At 56.8% G+C, this 11,962-nt stretch overlaps 4 protein-coding genes across 4 annotated transcripts in view; 1 reads left to right on the top strand and 3 right to left on the bottom strand.

Moving 5' to 3' along the window:
* PTSG_05077 (uncharacterized protein) overlaps positions 1–1,144 on the bottom strand; it is a gene marked incomplete at both ends in the record, with an annotated part of 2,403 nt that extends 1,259 nt beyond the window's left edge. The window contains 4 exons of the mRNA XM_004993607.1: positions 116–263; positions 402–469; positions 725–846; positions 1,066–1,144. Of these exons, the coding sequence (XP_004993664.1) occupies positions 116–263; positions 402–469; positions 725–846; positions 1,066–1,144 (417 nt within the window). The remainder of the gene's footprint in view (positions 1–115; positions 264–401; positions 470–724; positions 847–1,065) is intronic.
* Positions 1,145–1,623: 479 nt separating this feature from the next.
* On the bottom strand, positions 1,624–4,713 carry PTSG_12253 (uncharacterized protein; the record flags this gene model as incomplete). The annotated part of the gene is made up of 10 exons (XM_004993606.1): positions 1,624–1,944; positions 2,197–2,283; positions 2,425–2,497; positions 2,715–2,818; positions 3,107–3,259; positions 3,442–3,489; positions 3,597–3,651; positions 3,894–4,015; positions 4,192–4,305; positions 4,474–4,713. The coding sequence occupies 10 exons, from the start codon at positions 4,711–4,713 to the stop codon at positions 1,624–1,626; spliced, it is 1,317 nt and encodes a 438-aa protein (XP_004993663.1).
* A 3,115-nt stretch (positions 4,714–7,828) lies between these two features.
* Positions 7,829–10,504, top strand: PTSG_05076 (uncharacterized protein). Its single transcript, XM_004993605.1, has 8 exons — positions 7,829–8,122; positions 8,338–8,455; positions 8,574–8,641; positions 8,893–8,950; positions 9,146–9,289; positions 9,455–9,541; positions 9,797–9,920; positions 10,184–10,504. Exons 1-8 carry the CDS (start codon positions 7,854–7,856, stop codon positions 10,300–10,302), a joined length of 987 nt encoding a protein of 328 aa, XP_004993662.1. The 5' UTR covers positions 7,829–7,853; the 3' UTR covers positions 10,303–10,504.
* Positions 10,444–11,962, bottom strand: part of PTSG_05075 (uncharacterized protein) — a gene marked incomplete at its 5' end in the record, with an annotated part of 2,935 nt that continues 1,416 nt past the window's right edge. The window contains 4 exons of the mRNA XM_004993604.1: positions 10,444–10,691; positions 10,826–10,917; positions 11,093–11,243; positions 11,584–11,703. Coding sequence (XP_004993661.1) covers positions 10,608–10,691; positions 10,826–10,917; positions 11,093–11,243; positions 11,584–11,703 — 447 coding nt within the window. The 3' untranslated portion in view covers positions 10,444–10,607. The remainder of the gene's footprint in view (positions 10,692–10,825; positions 10,918–11,092; positions 11,244–11,583; positions 11,704–11,962) is intronic.

Here is an 11,962-nt window from a genome sequence, read left to right as displayed (position 1 = left end):
AACGAACGAACGACGACGACGACGACGACGACACACACACACACACACACACACACACACACACACACACACACACACACACACACACACACACACACAGGCACACAACACGGACCTTGATGACTTCGAGCGGAAAGATGCTGAGCTGTGCAGTGACGCCGGCAACAGCACCGGCAGCAAACCGCTCCAGCGCCGGCACCTCTTGTGTTTCCTCGCACGAGTACAGCACACTCTTGGCAGCGTCCCACGCCCAGAACTTGATGCTGTCATTCCATCACGAAGGGATGGGTGGAGAGGTGAGGAACCAAGATGGGTAGGAAGCGAGAAAAGTGTGTGTGTGTGTGGGGGGGGGGGAGGGAGTGGGCGACAACAGCATTGCACCAAGGCCAGGATTCACGCACGCTGATTCCGGTGTGATCTTGAGCACGTTCACAAAGTTCCCTCTCCACATCGATCGCATGCCGCCCTCCTGTACAGACGGTGCATTCCACGTCCCCATTGTGAACAAGGCAATGTCGGAGAGTACAAGCGAAGCAGTGGCAAGTGTCTCGCAACACGATTGATCCCACCACAGCCACAGACAGACAGACAGTCAGGCAGACACACACAGACAGACAGACGAAACAGGCAGAGACACAGAGACACAGAGACACAGACACAGACGCACACAGACACAGACACAGACACACAGAGACACAGACACAGAGACACACACAACACGTACGTCGCGCATGTATTTGAAGCCGTTGATGACACCCATGCGAGTGTCGCCGGCCTGTGATTGGAAGATCATCTTGAGCCGATCCAGCGGCGCGGTGCACGTGCGTGATACTGCACCAGCCACACCTGTGATGACGCCAAAAAGGCAGCAGTGGGAGGAAAGGACCAACCCGTGCACCAGCACGAGTGATGAGTACGGGCGTGCACACACACACACAGACACACACAGACACACAGACACACAGACACACAGACACACAGACACACACAGACACACACAGCCACACAGCCACAGACACACACACACACACACACACACACACACACAGACACAGACACACGCACCTCCGGCAATGAAATGATTCCATAGTTGCCGCTTCCTGGCCGCCAACGCTTCCTCCGCATCTTGTATTTGTTGCGACATGCCACGAGACAGTGCTGTTGTCGTGGCTGGTGCCTGGTTCCGACACACCACGCGATTCCAGCCACCACCTGCAACCGCTGCTGAAACAGATGGCAGCAGCAGGTCCTGATCTTGGTTCCACTATCTCACTTGTGTTGTGGCAAGCTCGTACGCACGACGGAGCAGCCAAGCGATGCAGCACAGGGCAAGGCAAGATGCAATGAAGTGTCGTTCTGTGGGTCGGCGTGTGGATGGTGTTGATGGTGCGCTCCTGTCGTTCTTGCTTTTGTGTCACTGCTGTCAACTAATTTTCTCCTTTCACTGTTGTTGATGATGATGGCACACACGCGCTTGTCATCATCACATCACACATGCGCACACACACACACACACACACACACACACCATTCCAGCATTCAATGCACCCACACGCACACCTACACATGCGAGCCACACACGCAAGACACGCACATGCACAATGTCCACACTAGAACACATCATTATTGTGCTGCTGTTTCCTCCTGTTGTGGTGCTTCTGACACTTGTTGCTCCTGCCCGTGCGAGTTCTCTCCGCCTTGCTCGACAGCCTGCACCTGCTGCGCCGCGTCCTTAACCGCCTGCGCTTGCTGCCGGTCGCTGCCACCATCCTGCGCTGCCTCTGGCGCATCACCTTCCTCCTCCTGCCCGCTCTGGCTCTGGAACCACGACATGTCAAGCTGCTGGCCGTCAAACTCCTTGCATGACGACAGCGCCTGGTTCGACAGCCGATGTGACATTGGCACGCAGGGGATGTGGGGCGTGAGACGCGCGTCAACGAGACGCTACAGGCATTTGGGCCATGCAACGGTCAAGGAGGCACGCGCATAGACAAGCATAAGCAAACACACAACACACACACGTGCACGGCACTCCGTTTGTTCACAAGACCATGCCCGTGTGTGTGCGTGTGTGTGTGTGTGTGTGTGTGTGTGTGTGTGTGTGTGTGTGTGTGTGTGTGTGTGTGTGTGTGCGTGCGTGCGTGTGTGTGTGTGTGCATTAGCGACAATGCATGTGTGGTTCGTGTTGCGCCGAACCTTTGTGGCGTCGCTGCGTGACTTGTACGTGACGAGCAGCGTGCCGTCCGAGGACAGCAACGGATCGCACCGCAACGCCCCGACACTCTGTAATCAACACGTACACCAGAGAACACGAGATGTAAACCGTGAGCACAGTGCCGCACGTGTTGCTGCAGAGCTCGATAGCAATGGTGAGTGAGTGAGTGAGTGAGTGAGTGTGTGTGTGTGTGTGTGGTTGGTGCTCACCGCAAAGAGCGGCGTGAGGCGTGAAACGGCGTCGCGATCGACCCCGTGCACTTGGATCACCGTGCCCGTTGCCCTGTCATGGCGTGTGAGTGAGTAATTGAGTAATTGAGTAATTGAGTAATTGAGTAAGTGAGTAATTGGGTAAGTGAATGTGCGTGAGTGTGCGTGAGTGAGTGAGTGCGTGGGTGACTGCAGGTACAAGCACAATGACATTGGCGGAAAGCAAGATGACAAGCGACCCCAGGGACCACAACCAATTGACCATCCACCACCGCCATCAATCACCCCACCTTCCGCGTCCCCTGCCACGCCCCCGGCCACGTCCTCGTCCGCGCGCTCGCCCCCGTCCACGGCCGCGGCCACGGCCCTCGGCTCCCGATGCAGCAGCAGCAGCCTGCAAGCACGCATGCCGTGGTGCAGCAGTGAGCAGCAGGTGGTGCAGTCAAACAGCGGAGATATTGGGAGCCGCAAGACACAACAGAGGCAGAAACCAAACAAACAAAGCACACGAGCGAGGCACCGGCACACGAGCACGGACCAACCAACACAAACACACTGGCGCATGCAGACAGACAGACAGACAGACAGACAGACAGACAGACAGACACACAGACGTACACACACACACACACACACACACAGACACAGACGCACACACAGACGCAGAGGGACACGCCGGCACCTGCTCCTGCATGAGCTGCTGCTCCTGGCTGCGCATCTGCTTCGCGTGTGAAAGCTCGCGCCTCAACGCGTCCTTGACCACGGACCGCTCCTCGGCCGTCATCGTCTTGCTCTCCAGCTGCTTCAGGAAATGCCGCTGCCGCTCCACAGACCGCTGCACGTGCCAAGGGCACCCACGGCCGAGCGAGGAAGGGCGGAGGCAGGCATGCACGCAGCAGGCGCATGAACACGTGTGTGTGTGTGTGAAAGCGAGTGTAAGAGCCAGTGCGCGTGTGTATGTGAGCAGGTACGTGCGTGCGAGGCGTGAATACAAGAGTGTGCGTGTGTTCTGCTCACCGCCAACAAGTCGACAATCTTGTGCAATTTTGCCGCCTTCGACGACGCCTGCAGCAGTTGACATGGTGGTGGTGAGGGGCATGGTGAGAGAAGCATGTTGCAGTGTGGTGGTGGAAGCACGCACGAGGGTTCACGCGAGAATCATGGGCACGCACCGATTGCGCCTCCTTGCGTGAAATGATCTTCTGTGACGGCTCCGGCGGCGGGCCGCTGGTGGCCATGACAGAGGCAGAGTAGCGTTTTTTTTTTTTTTTTGGGGGGGGGGGGGAGGGGTTGGATGCTTGGTGAGATGCACGGAAGACGTTGGAGCACCAAACGTGCACAACCCGAAGCACACAGCACACACACACACACACACACACACACACACACACACACACACAGAGACAGACAGACACACACACGCACACACACACAGACACAGCAACACACAGCCACACAGTGTTACTCACGTGTCCTTTGGGGCGGCGTCTGGGGCGAAGAAGATGCTGACAAAGCGGTTGCCCAGGACGGCCTGGTGCGAGTTGTGCGCATTCACGCCGCTCTCAACAGACTCATACACAACAGTCGCACCCTGTGGGATGAAGATGCATGGTGGCAGCTGCAGTGAGATGGACGCTTGGACACGTGCGCACACAGCACAAGGAGGGAGCCATTCGGGACAACAAGAAGCCAGGACAAGCAGAGCATGACAGTCGCCACCACCACCAACACCCGCATCATCATCACCGCCATCCATGGCAGGATCACCTTGTCCCATTTGCTGCCGTCCGGCATGGTGCCTGGTCGAATGGCCTCGATGGCCCCAAACGCTTCAAAGTGCTCGCGAAGTCGCGTTTCGGTGTTGTCGGCCACCGGAATGTTCTGGCGACCGGCGTGGAGCAGGTGAGGCAGTGTACACAGGCAAGTGAGGGCGAGCAGGTGTACACACACACACACACACACACACCAGCAAGTCAACAATCAATCAAGCCAGCCAGCAAACCAAGCAAAAGTGAATTGGCAAAACAGAGCGATCAAGCACGTGCTCACCTTGACGCCGAGGACGCGTGATGGCGGTGCGCGCTTCCCCTTACCCGGCGCGGGCTTGGGCGGTCGTCCGTTGCCGGCCGTCACCACCTGCTCACCATCACCGCCATTGCCACCAGCGCTCGCTTCCTCCTGCACCCGCTGCTGCTGCTGTTTCGGGTGGGGACGTGGCTGCTGCTGCTGCTGCTGCTGCTGATCATGGTGTAGGTCTGGGGTGCGCCGCGGTTTGTATGGCTTGCGCATTCGTGGCTGCTGCTGGTGTCTCGTTGGTCGCTGCTGCTGCTGCTGCTGTGGTTGGAACTGCTGTTGTGGCGGATACTGTTGTGGTTGGAATTGCTGTTGTAGTGGTTGCTGCTGTAGTTGATATTGCTGATGCTGTGGCGTAAATTGTTGGTGCTGCTGTTGTTGAAACTGCTGTTGCTGTGGTTGAAATGGTTGTTGTGGCTGTTGAAACTGCTGTTGCTGTGGTTGAAATGGTTGTTGTTGCTGCTGCACAGGGCCTTGCATCTGCATACCAAAGGGCTGCTGCTGCTGCTGGGCCAGTGGAGGTCGTTGCTGTTGTTGCATACCACCAAATTGCACGGGCTGAGCCATTGTTGCTGCCGGAAACACTCCCTGCTGCTGCTGCTGCTGCTGCGGTTGGAACGAGCCTCCCATTTGCGTCGTGAACGGCTGGTGCTGGTGCTGCTGGTGCATCATTGCGCCTGGCTGCATTGGGCGCACCATCGCCTGCCCGCCAAATCCGCCACTACCCATGCCAACCTGTCGCACGTCACGTCAGCAAGAGACGGGGACGGGTGAAGATGAATTGCGGAACAGGGAGGGGTGAGCAGAAATGCCAACCGCAGGCAACACGGACACATGTACAGGCGGACGGATAGACAGACAGACAGGCAGGCAGACACACGCAGAGACAGACACACCAACGCACACGCAGACAGACAGACGGGCACAGACATAATGCATACCTGCTGTGGTCCACGGAATTGCTGCATGGGAAATGGCGGTTGGGCGTCACCTGAATGAAGCGAGAGCAGTCGTTCGTGATCGTGAGTCGGGTGCAGAGATAAGAGCTGGCAAGGCGAACATCAAGGGTTCGTGGTTGGTGGGTCAGTGAGATTGAAACAGCAACAGCACAGCTCGTGCCTTGGAATGGGGCCTGTTGCATGTGTGGGCGCGGTGGGAAGGCGCCTGGGATTGGCATGAGCGGCGCCTTGGTGGAGGCAGGCGGCCGCCACGGCTGGCCGGGCTTATCTGTCAACGGCAGTGGATGGGTTGGATGGAGGCGGTGTGGGGAGGCAGGTGGCGGTTGTGCGTGAGTCGAAGGAGGCCGGCTGATATGCGGTCGCGTCTGCATAATAGTGGTGCACGGCAAGCTTGGTCTCTGTTTCTCCGCTCCCTCTCTCATTCACAGCACAGCACAGCACAGCACACACACATACACACACACACACATACACACACACACACACACACTCACCCTTGCGGCGGGGATGACGTGTGGATGTGTCGTGTCTGGGCGGGAGTGCCCCTGCTGTGCGGGTTCTGCGCTGTCCACCATCCAAACCGCGGTCCCGCCCGTATCCACGCCCGCTGCTCTCGTCCACACTCGACTTTTCCATTCTCGCGCGCTTTCGCGGATCATATCGGTCAGGCTGCACACACACACACACATGCACACACGCACATGTACACACGTGAATACGAAACGGAAAGGCCACGATTGTGTGAGTGAAGGCGAGACACACATCTGATGCATGCATGTGAGTCACCACCCCAAAGTGTGGGTGCCCGAAACGCCCCCCTCCCTCTCTTGTGTCGTGGGCCATGATGTCTTTGTGCACGTGTGCTCGCACCTCATCCTCGTCGGAGCTTGCGGATACAGACCCGTCGCGGGGTCTGCGCGCGTCGCTTCTCCTCCTCTCCGCCTCATCAGGGCTGCGTCTCCGGCCCCTCCGCTCTCTCCTCTCGCCGTCTCCCCCGCTGTACCGCCGCCTGCTCCGCTCGTCCTCGTCCGCCCGCCCCCGATATGACCGCGACGTCTCCGGCGACCGCTCGCTGCGCCGTCTCGGCTCCTCCGCGGCGCGGACCGCCGGCGCAGACGTGGCCGGTGCGTGCGCTGGTGATGGCGAGCGGGGCGCAGGCGCGGTTGGTGCGGCTGGTGATGGTGACGCTGGCTTTGCTGGCTGTTGCTGGGTTGGTGTTGCTGCGGGCTTGTGCTTGTCGGACCTTCGACGAGGCAGGTAAGAGCCCGTCGTCACAGCCTCAAACACGTCATCTGCAATAGTTTGCGCTGTTGTACGGAAAGTGGCGAGTGAGTGAGTGAGTGAGTGAGTGAGTGAGTGAGTGAGTGAGTGAGTGAGTGAGTGAGTGAGTGAGTGAGTGAGTGAGTGAGTGAGTGAGTGAGTGAGTGAGTGAGTGAGTGAGTGAGTGAGTGAGTGAGTGAGTGAGTGAGTGTGAGTGTGTGTGAGTGAGTGTGTGTGTGTGTGAAAGAGAGAGTGAGTGTTCATCTCAACGAGGGAGAGAACGTGGCCGAACAGGAACAAGACAAGCACGGTATCCGTGATGAGTGAGGGAGACGTACCGTCACCGTTGCAGATGTCTGGCAAGCCTGCCAGGCAGCGAGAACGCGCCTGGTTCAGGTCAGAGCTGCTCTCAAACAAGTTCTGAACATAGTCCGCGACTGCTTCGTCCTCACCCCTGTGTCGTGTTGTGTGTGTTCGTGTGTGTGTGTGTTCGTGTGTGTTCGTGTGTGTGCGTGCGTTGTGTTGTGTGAGGGTGTTGTGTGTGTGCGTGTGTGTGTGTGTTGTGTTGTGTGAGGGTGGAGAAGAGCAGGTGCGGGAGACCCTTCATGTGCACACACATACACGTGTGTGACAGCGCATGCAAATTGCACATGCAAGGGCAAGGGCTACTCTGCTTCGTTGACACTAACTTGCGCTGGGTGTACGATGTCAGCCAGCGCGCAAACGCCTTTGAGTCCTGAACGCGGTCCATGCTGCAGAGTGATGCATGTCAGTGGACGTGAGTCAAAAAAAAAACAGGTTGAGAGAAACATGTGGAGGCGAGAGAGGTGGTGCAATGGCAGAAAGGTGGTGCAATGGCAGAGAGGTGGTGCAATGGCAGAGAGGTGGTGGGAAGGCAGAGAGGTGGTGGGAAGGCAGAGGGGTGGAAAGACAGACAGAGTCACTGACATGTAGCTCACGCACCACAAACAGCATCACACATCATTCGACAGCACACTCGCTCTCAGCACACCAGCAGCAGCCCGACCACCAACCTCAACTCAACTCGTCGTCGTGTGCGAGCGTTTGATGGACGAATAATAGCCACGATTCCCGTTGATTTTCCTTTGTCAACACAGCCGAAGACAAGACGCAGAGATGAGGTGCCAGTGGAGTGCTGCTGCTGTTGGTGTTGCTGTTGTGTGTGCGCTGCTGCTTGCTGTGGGCTGCGCTGAAGCTGCGAAATGCGGTGAAAAGTGCATGGAGCGCACAGCACGCATGGTGGAGCTGCGCAAGGCTTCCGATAGCGGTGTGATCACAATCACGGCAGGGAACTACAAGGACCTGCTGCAAACGCGTCCGCGCCAGTACGATGTCATCCTGGTCCTCAACGCGCTCAACCCTGCACGCCAGTGCACACACTGCAAGTCAGTTCTCACGTCGTTGTGCTTGTGCGCGTGTGTGTTTGTATTTGCATGCGTGTGTGTGCGTGGGTTGGCAAGCGTGCGCGTGCATGTGTTGGCGGGTGTTTTGTTGAAGTGTTGAAGTGCATGTGCCACAGAAAAGGTGATGACCTTGTGTGTGGATCGTGCCGACGCGCTGCGTTCCACTTTTGTTCTTTGTTTGGTGTTCGTATGTGCAGGGCTGCGCAAGCCGAGTTTCAAGTGGCGGCGTCGTCGTTCTACCGCGCGTTCCCGGACAACGACGACCTCTTTTTTGCATCCGTGGACTTTGATGGCAACGAGGACGTCTTTCGCAAGGTACCTTGCACAGTGCGCTGATGGAGCACGGTGCTGTGGTCACTGGTGCGTGCAGGTATGTGCTAGTGCGTACTAAACGCGTTGCTGACCCACCTGTGTGCTGTCGTTGTGTGTGTAGCTGAAATGTCAGTCTGCACCCGTCTTCTTCCACGTTCCGCCATCAGGCAAACCCGTCCGCCACAACCAGTACGCAACGCGCCAGTGTTGATCCTGTGTGTGTGTGTGTGTGTGTGTGTGTGTGTGGGGGGGGGGGGGTTGTGGATGTGTGTGGTTTGTGGTTTGTGCATGTGTGTGGTTTGTGGATGTGTGTGTGTGTGCATGTGTTTGTTTGTTTTGGCGGGTGAATGCCGCGCCTATTCTCGTCAAGCACACACACACACACACGTATTGCTCTGTATTATTCATCTGTGTGATCCCCCAACTCTGTGTCTCCGTAGGCAAGTGCTTGCTGCAGAGGATATGGCCACATACTTTGCCAGTGTCGTTGGCAAGAAGGTACCACATGCACGAACACAGTGTTGTGACCGCACGGACTGAATGCGTGTCTGCATGCAAGCATCTGAGGGCGGCGTGTCTGGTTTCCACTTCCTGTATTGTTTCCACTTCCTGTATTGTTTCCACTTCCTGTATTGTTTGCTCACGCCATGCAATCGACCCTTCTCTCCTCCTCCTCCTCTCGACCCGGTGCAGTTCCCCATCTACCGTCCGCCGAACTATGGCGGGATGATCATCAGCGTGCTCATCCTCGGCATTGTCGCCGGCATCCTCTACGCTGCCCGCTCATATGTCCTCCTCGTCGTCTCAAACCCAAAGCTCTGGGCTTGGTTCGCCATCGTACGCTCCCACTTGCTCTGTGCACTTGTGGTTGTGTGTGTGTGAGAGAGAGAGAGAGAGCGAGTGTGTGTGTGTGTGTGTGTGAGAGAGAGAGAGAGTGTGTGTGTGTGTGTTTGCAGTGCTCATCGCCGACCCAATTCCCATCATCGCCACCACCACGTGCAGATGTTTGCCCTGCTGATGATGTCTGGCCACATGTGGCTCCAGATCCGGGGTGCCCCATACATGGTCCCCAACAAGGACGGCACCGCGGTAAGTCCACGCCTCGATGGAGTGTTGTGCCTTGACCGATTGCTGTGTTCACCTTTCGTTGTTGTGATGTCAAACGACACTCACCATCACATAACAACACTTGTGCATTCATGCCAACACTCTCCGACACACCAACAAACCCCCGTCCTCTCTTGCCCTTCCTCGTTCGCGACGTGTGTGTGTGTGTGTGTGTGTGTGTGTGTGTGTGTGTGTGTGTGTGTGCGTGTGTGTGTGTGTTTTTGTGTGTGTGTTCAGTCGGTGTTTGCGGGCTCGTCGCAGTACCAGTACGGCGCGGAGAGCCACGCGGTGATGCTTCTCTACGGCATTTGCGCTGCGGGCGTCATCTTCCTCAACGAAACCGCAATCCCCGCGAAAGAAGGTGGGCACGCGGCAACAGTCGAGGCATGGAGGTGTTGAGAGTGGATGAATGGGGGGGGGGGGTGTGTTGGCTGATAACAGATGTGCGGTTGATCAGTTCTCAGCACGCGCTCATTCACGTGATTGTGATCGTGACATTGTGTGTGTGTGTGTGTTTGTGTACTTGTGCGTTTGCTGCGTGCTCGTGTTTGTGTGTTTGTGTTTGTGTTTGTGTGTTTGTTTGTGTGTATGTGTATGTGTGTGTGTGCTTGGTGTCATCTCCAGGTTCCAAGTTCCGGGTGTACACGGTTGTTGGCTGTGCAATGGTTTTCCTGAGTTTCAGTTACCTCTACGCGTGCTTCCGCGTCAAGTACCCCGGCTATCCCTTCCGTCTCCTCTTCTGAACAGCCCAACCCCTCCACCCCAATGTTGCTGTGGCTGTGACTGTGTGTGTGTGTGTGTGTGTATGTGTGTGTGTGTGTGTGTGTGTGTGGTGTGTGTGTGTGTGTGTGGTGTGTTGCGCTGCCGGTTTGTGTTTCCATTTGTTCCGGTGCAATGGTCGTTTACTGGCAAGAACAGTTGATGCGAATGAATGAACCAACAGCAGTTGCAACACTCGAGTTGCGGTGAGCTAGAGGTGAAGGCGATGACTGGCGTGTGTTTGAGCTAAAGATCGAGGAATAGGGGATGGGGTCGCAACACCGTGCTGTCATGTGTTGTGCCTGTGCTCGGGTGTTGTTGAGAGTTCAGGGAACAACAGCTCAAAGAACGCGTCCAAGATGCGGCACATCAGCTGTGTCATGTCGTGTCATGTCGTGTTGTGATGGGCACCTGTGAGTGTAATGGGGCATACACGCACACGCCTACACCATACGAATCTGCATGCGTGCATGGTTCCATTAAAGCCATCAACGGGAGGGATCGCACCTGGCAGTTGAGGACGGAGGAGTGGAGGTATCCGAGCAGCGCATCGATGGAATCATCGCAGCAGTCGTCGCCCATCACCCGCCGCAGTGCAGCTGCACATGGGGTCCAAGAGAGAGAGAGGGGGGGGGGGAGACAATAACAATTGCGGGGAGGGAGAGCGGAAGACAGAACATTTCGTGCATGTGAGCTGTGCAAGATAAATAGAGAGAGAGACGGAGGGAGATGGAGGCAGGCAAGGCGTATGGGGTATGGCACGCTACTGTGCACCTGGTAGGAGGTCCTTGAGAAGTTTGCGCGCCTTTGCTTCATCTTCAGCCATTTCATCGTGTGTGCGTTCGGGCGGGATTTCCCCGAACAACACCTCGTGCAGGATCGCAATGTCTTCCGTCACGCTCCCTTCACACAGCAGGTTGTTCAACTGTGGCGCGGGGGGCGGGGTGACGTGTGAGGGGAGTGTGTATGAGGGAGAGAGAGTGTGTGTGTGCGTGCACGTGTTTGTGTGTGTGTGTGTGTGTATTGTGTGTGTGTGTGTATTGTGTGTGTGTGTGTATGTGCATCATTGGCTTCCCAATAATTGCCGCAGCGGGCAATCCATGCAAGGTGACAGGCAAGATCACAGAGCCACTCACTTGCACACTCATTCACTCACTTCCGCACACTTGCTCCTGTGTCAACCCTCACCCCCCCCCGGAATACTCTTCCCTCGTACCCTTCACCCCTTTACGCTTCCCTCCCTCCACTTCCACTGCAGTGCGGACCTGGACCGTGATGAACCGCTGGATTGCGTCATCGAGCGTGGGCAGGAACAGGTGCCGGGCGACGCCGAGACACCCGTCCAGCAGAGGCGCATTCGCACGCGTGCGGAAGATCGTACGCACCTGATGAACGTGTGTGTGTGTGGGGGGGGGGGAACAATGTAGCAGTGAGAGGCGGTAGCATAGAGTGCGTTGGATAGCAGGATACAAGCACACAAAACACAGGCATACGCACGCGCACACTGATGTCACGGTACACAGATACACACGCACGATCACACACACACACACACACACACACACACACACACACACACACACACACACACACACACACACACACACACACACACACACACACACACACCCACCCTCTTTTTCA

Source organism: Salpingoeca rosetta (genome assembly GCF_000188695.1).
Source record: "Salpingoeca rosetta unplaced genomic scaffold supercont1.12, whole genome shotgun sequence".
NCBI classification, from domain to species: domain Eukaryota; class Choanoflagellata; order Craspedida; family Salpingoecidae; genus Salpingoeca; species Salpingoeca rosetta.
Note: the sequence above shows the minus strand (reverse complement) of the source record. Positions and strands in the feature narration are given on the sequence as shown.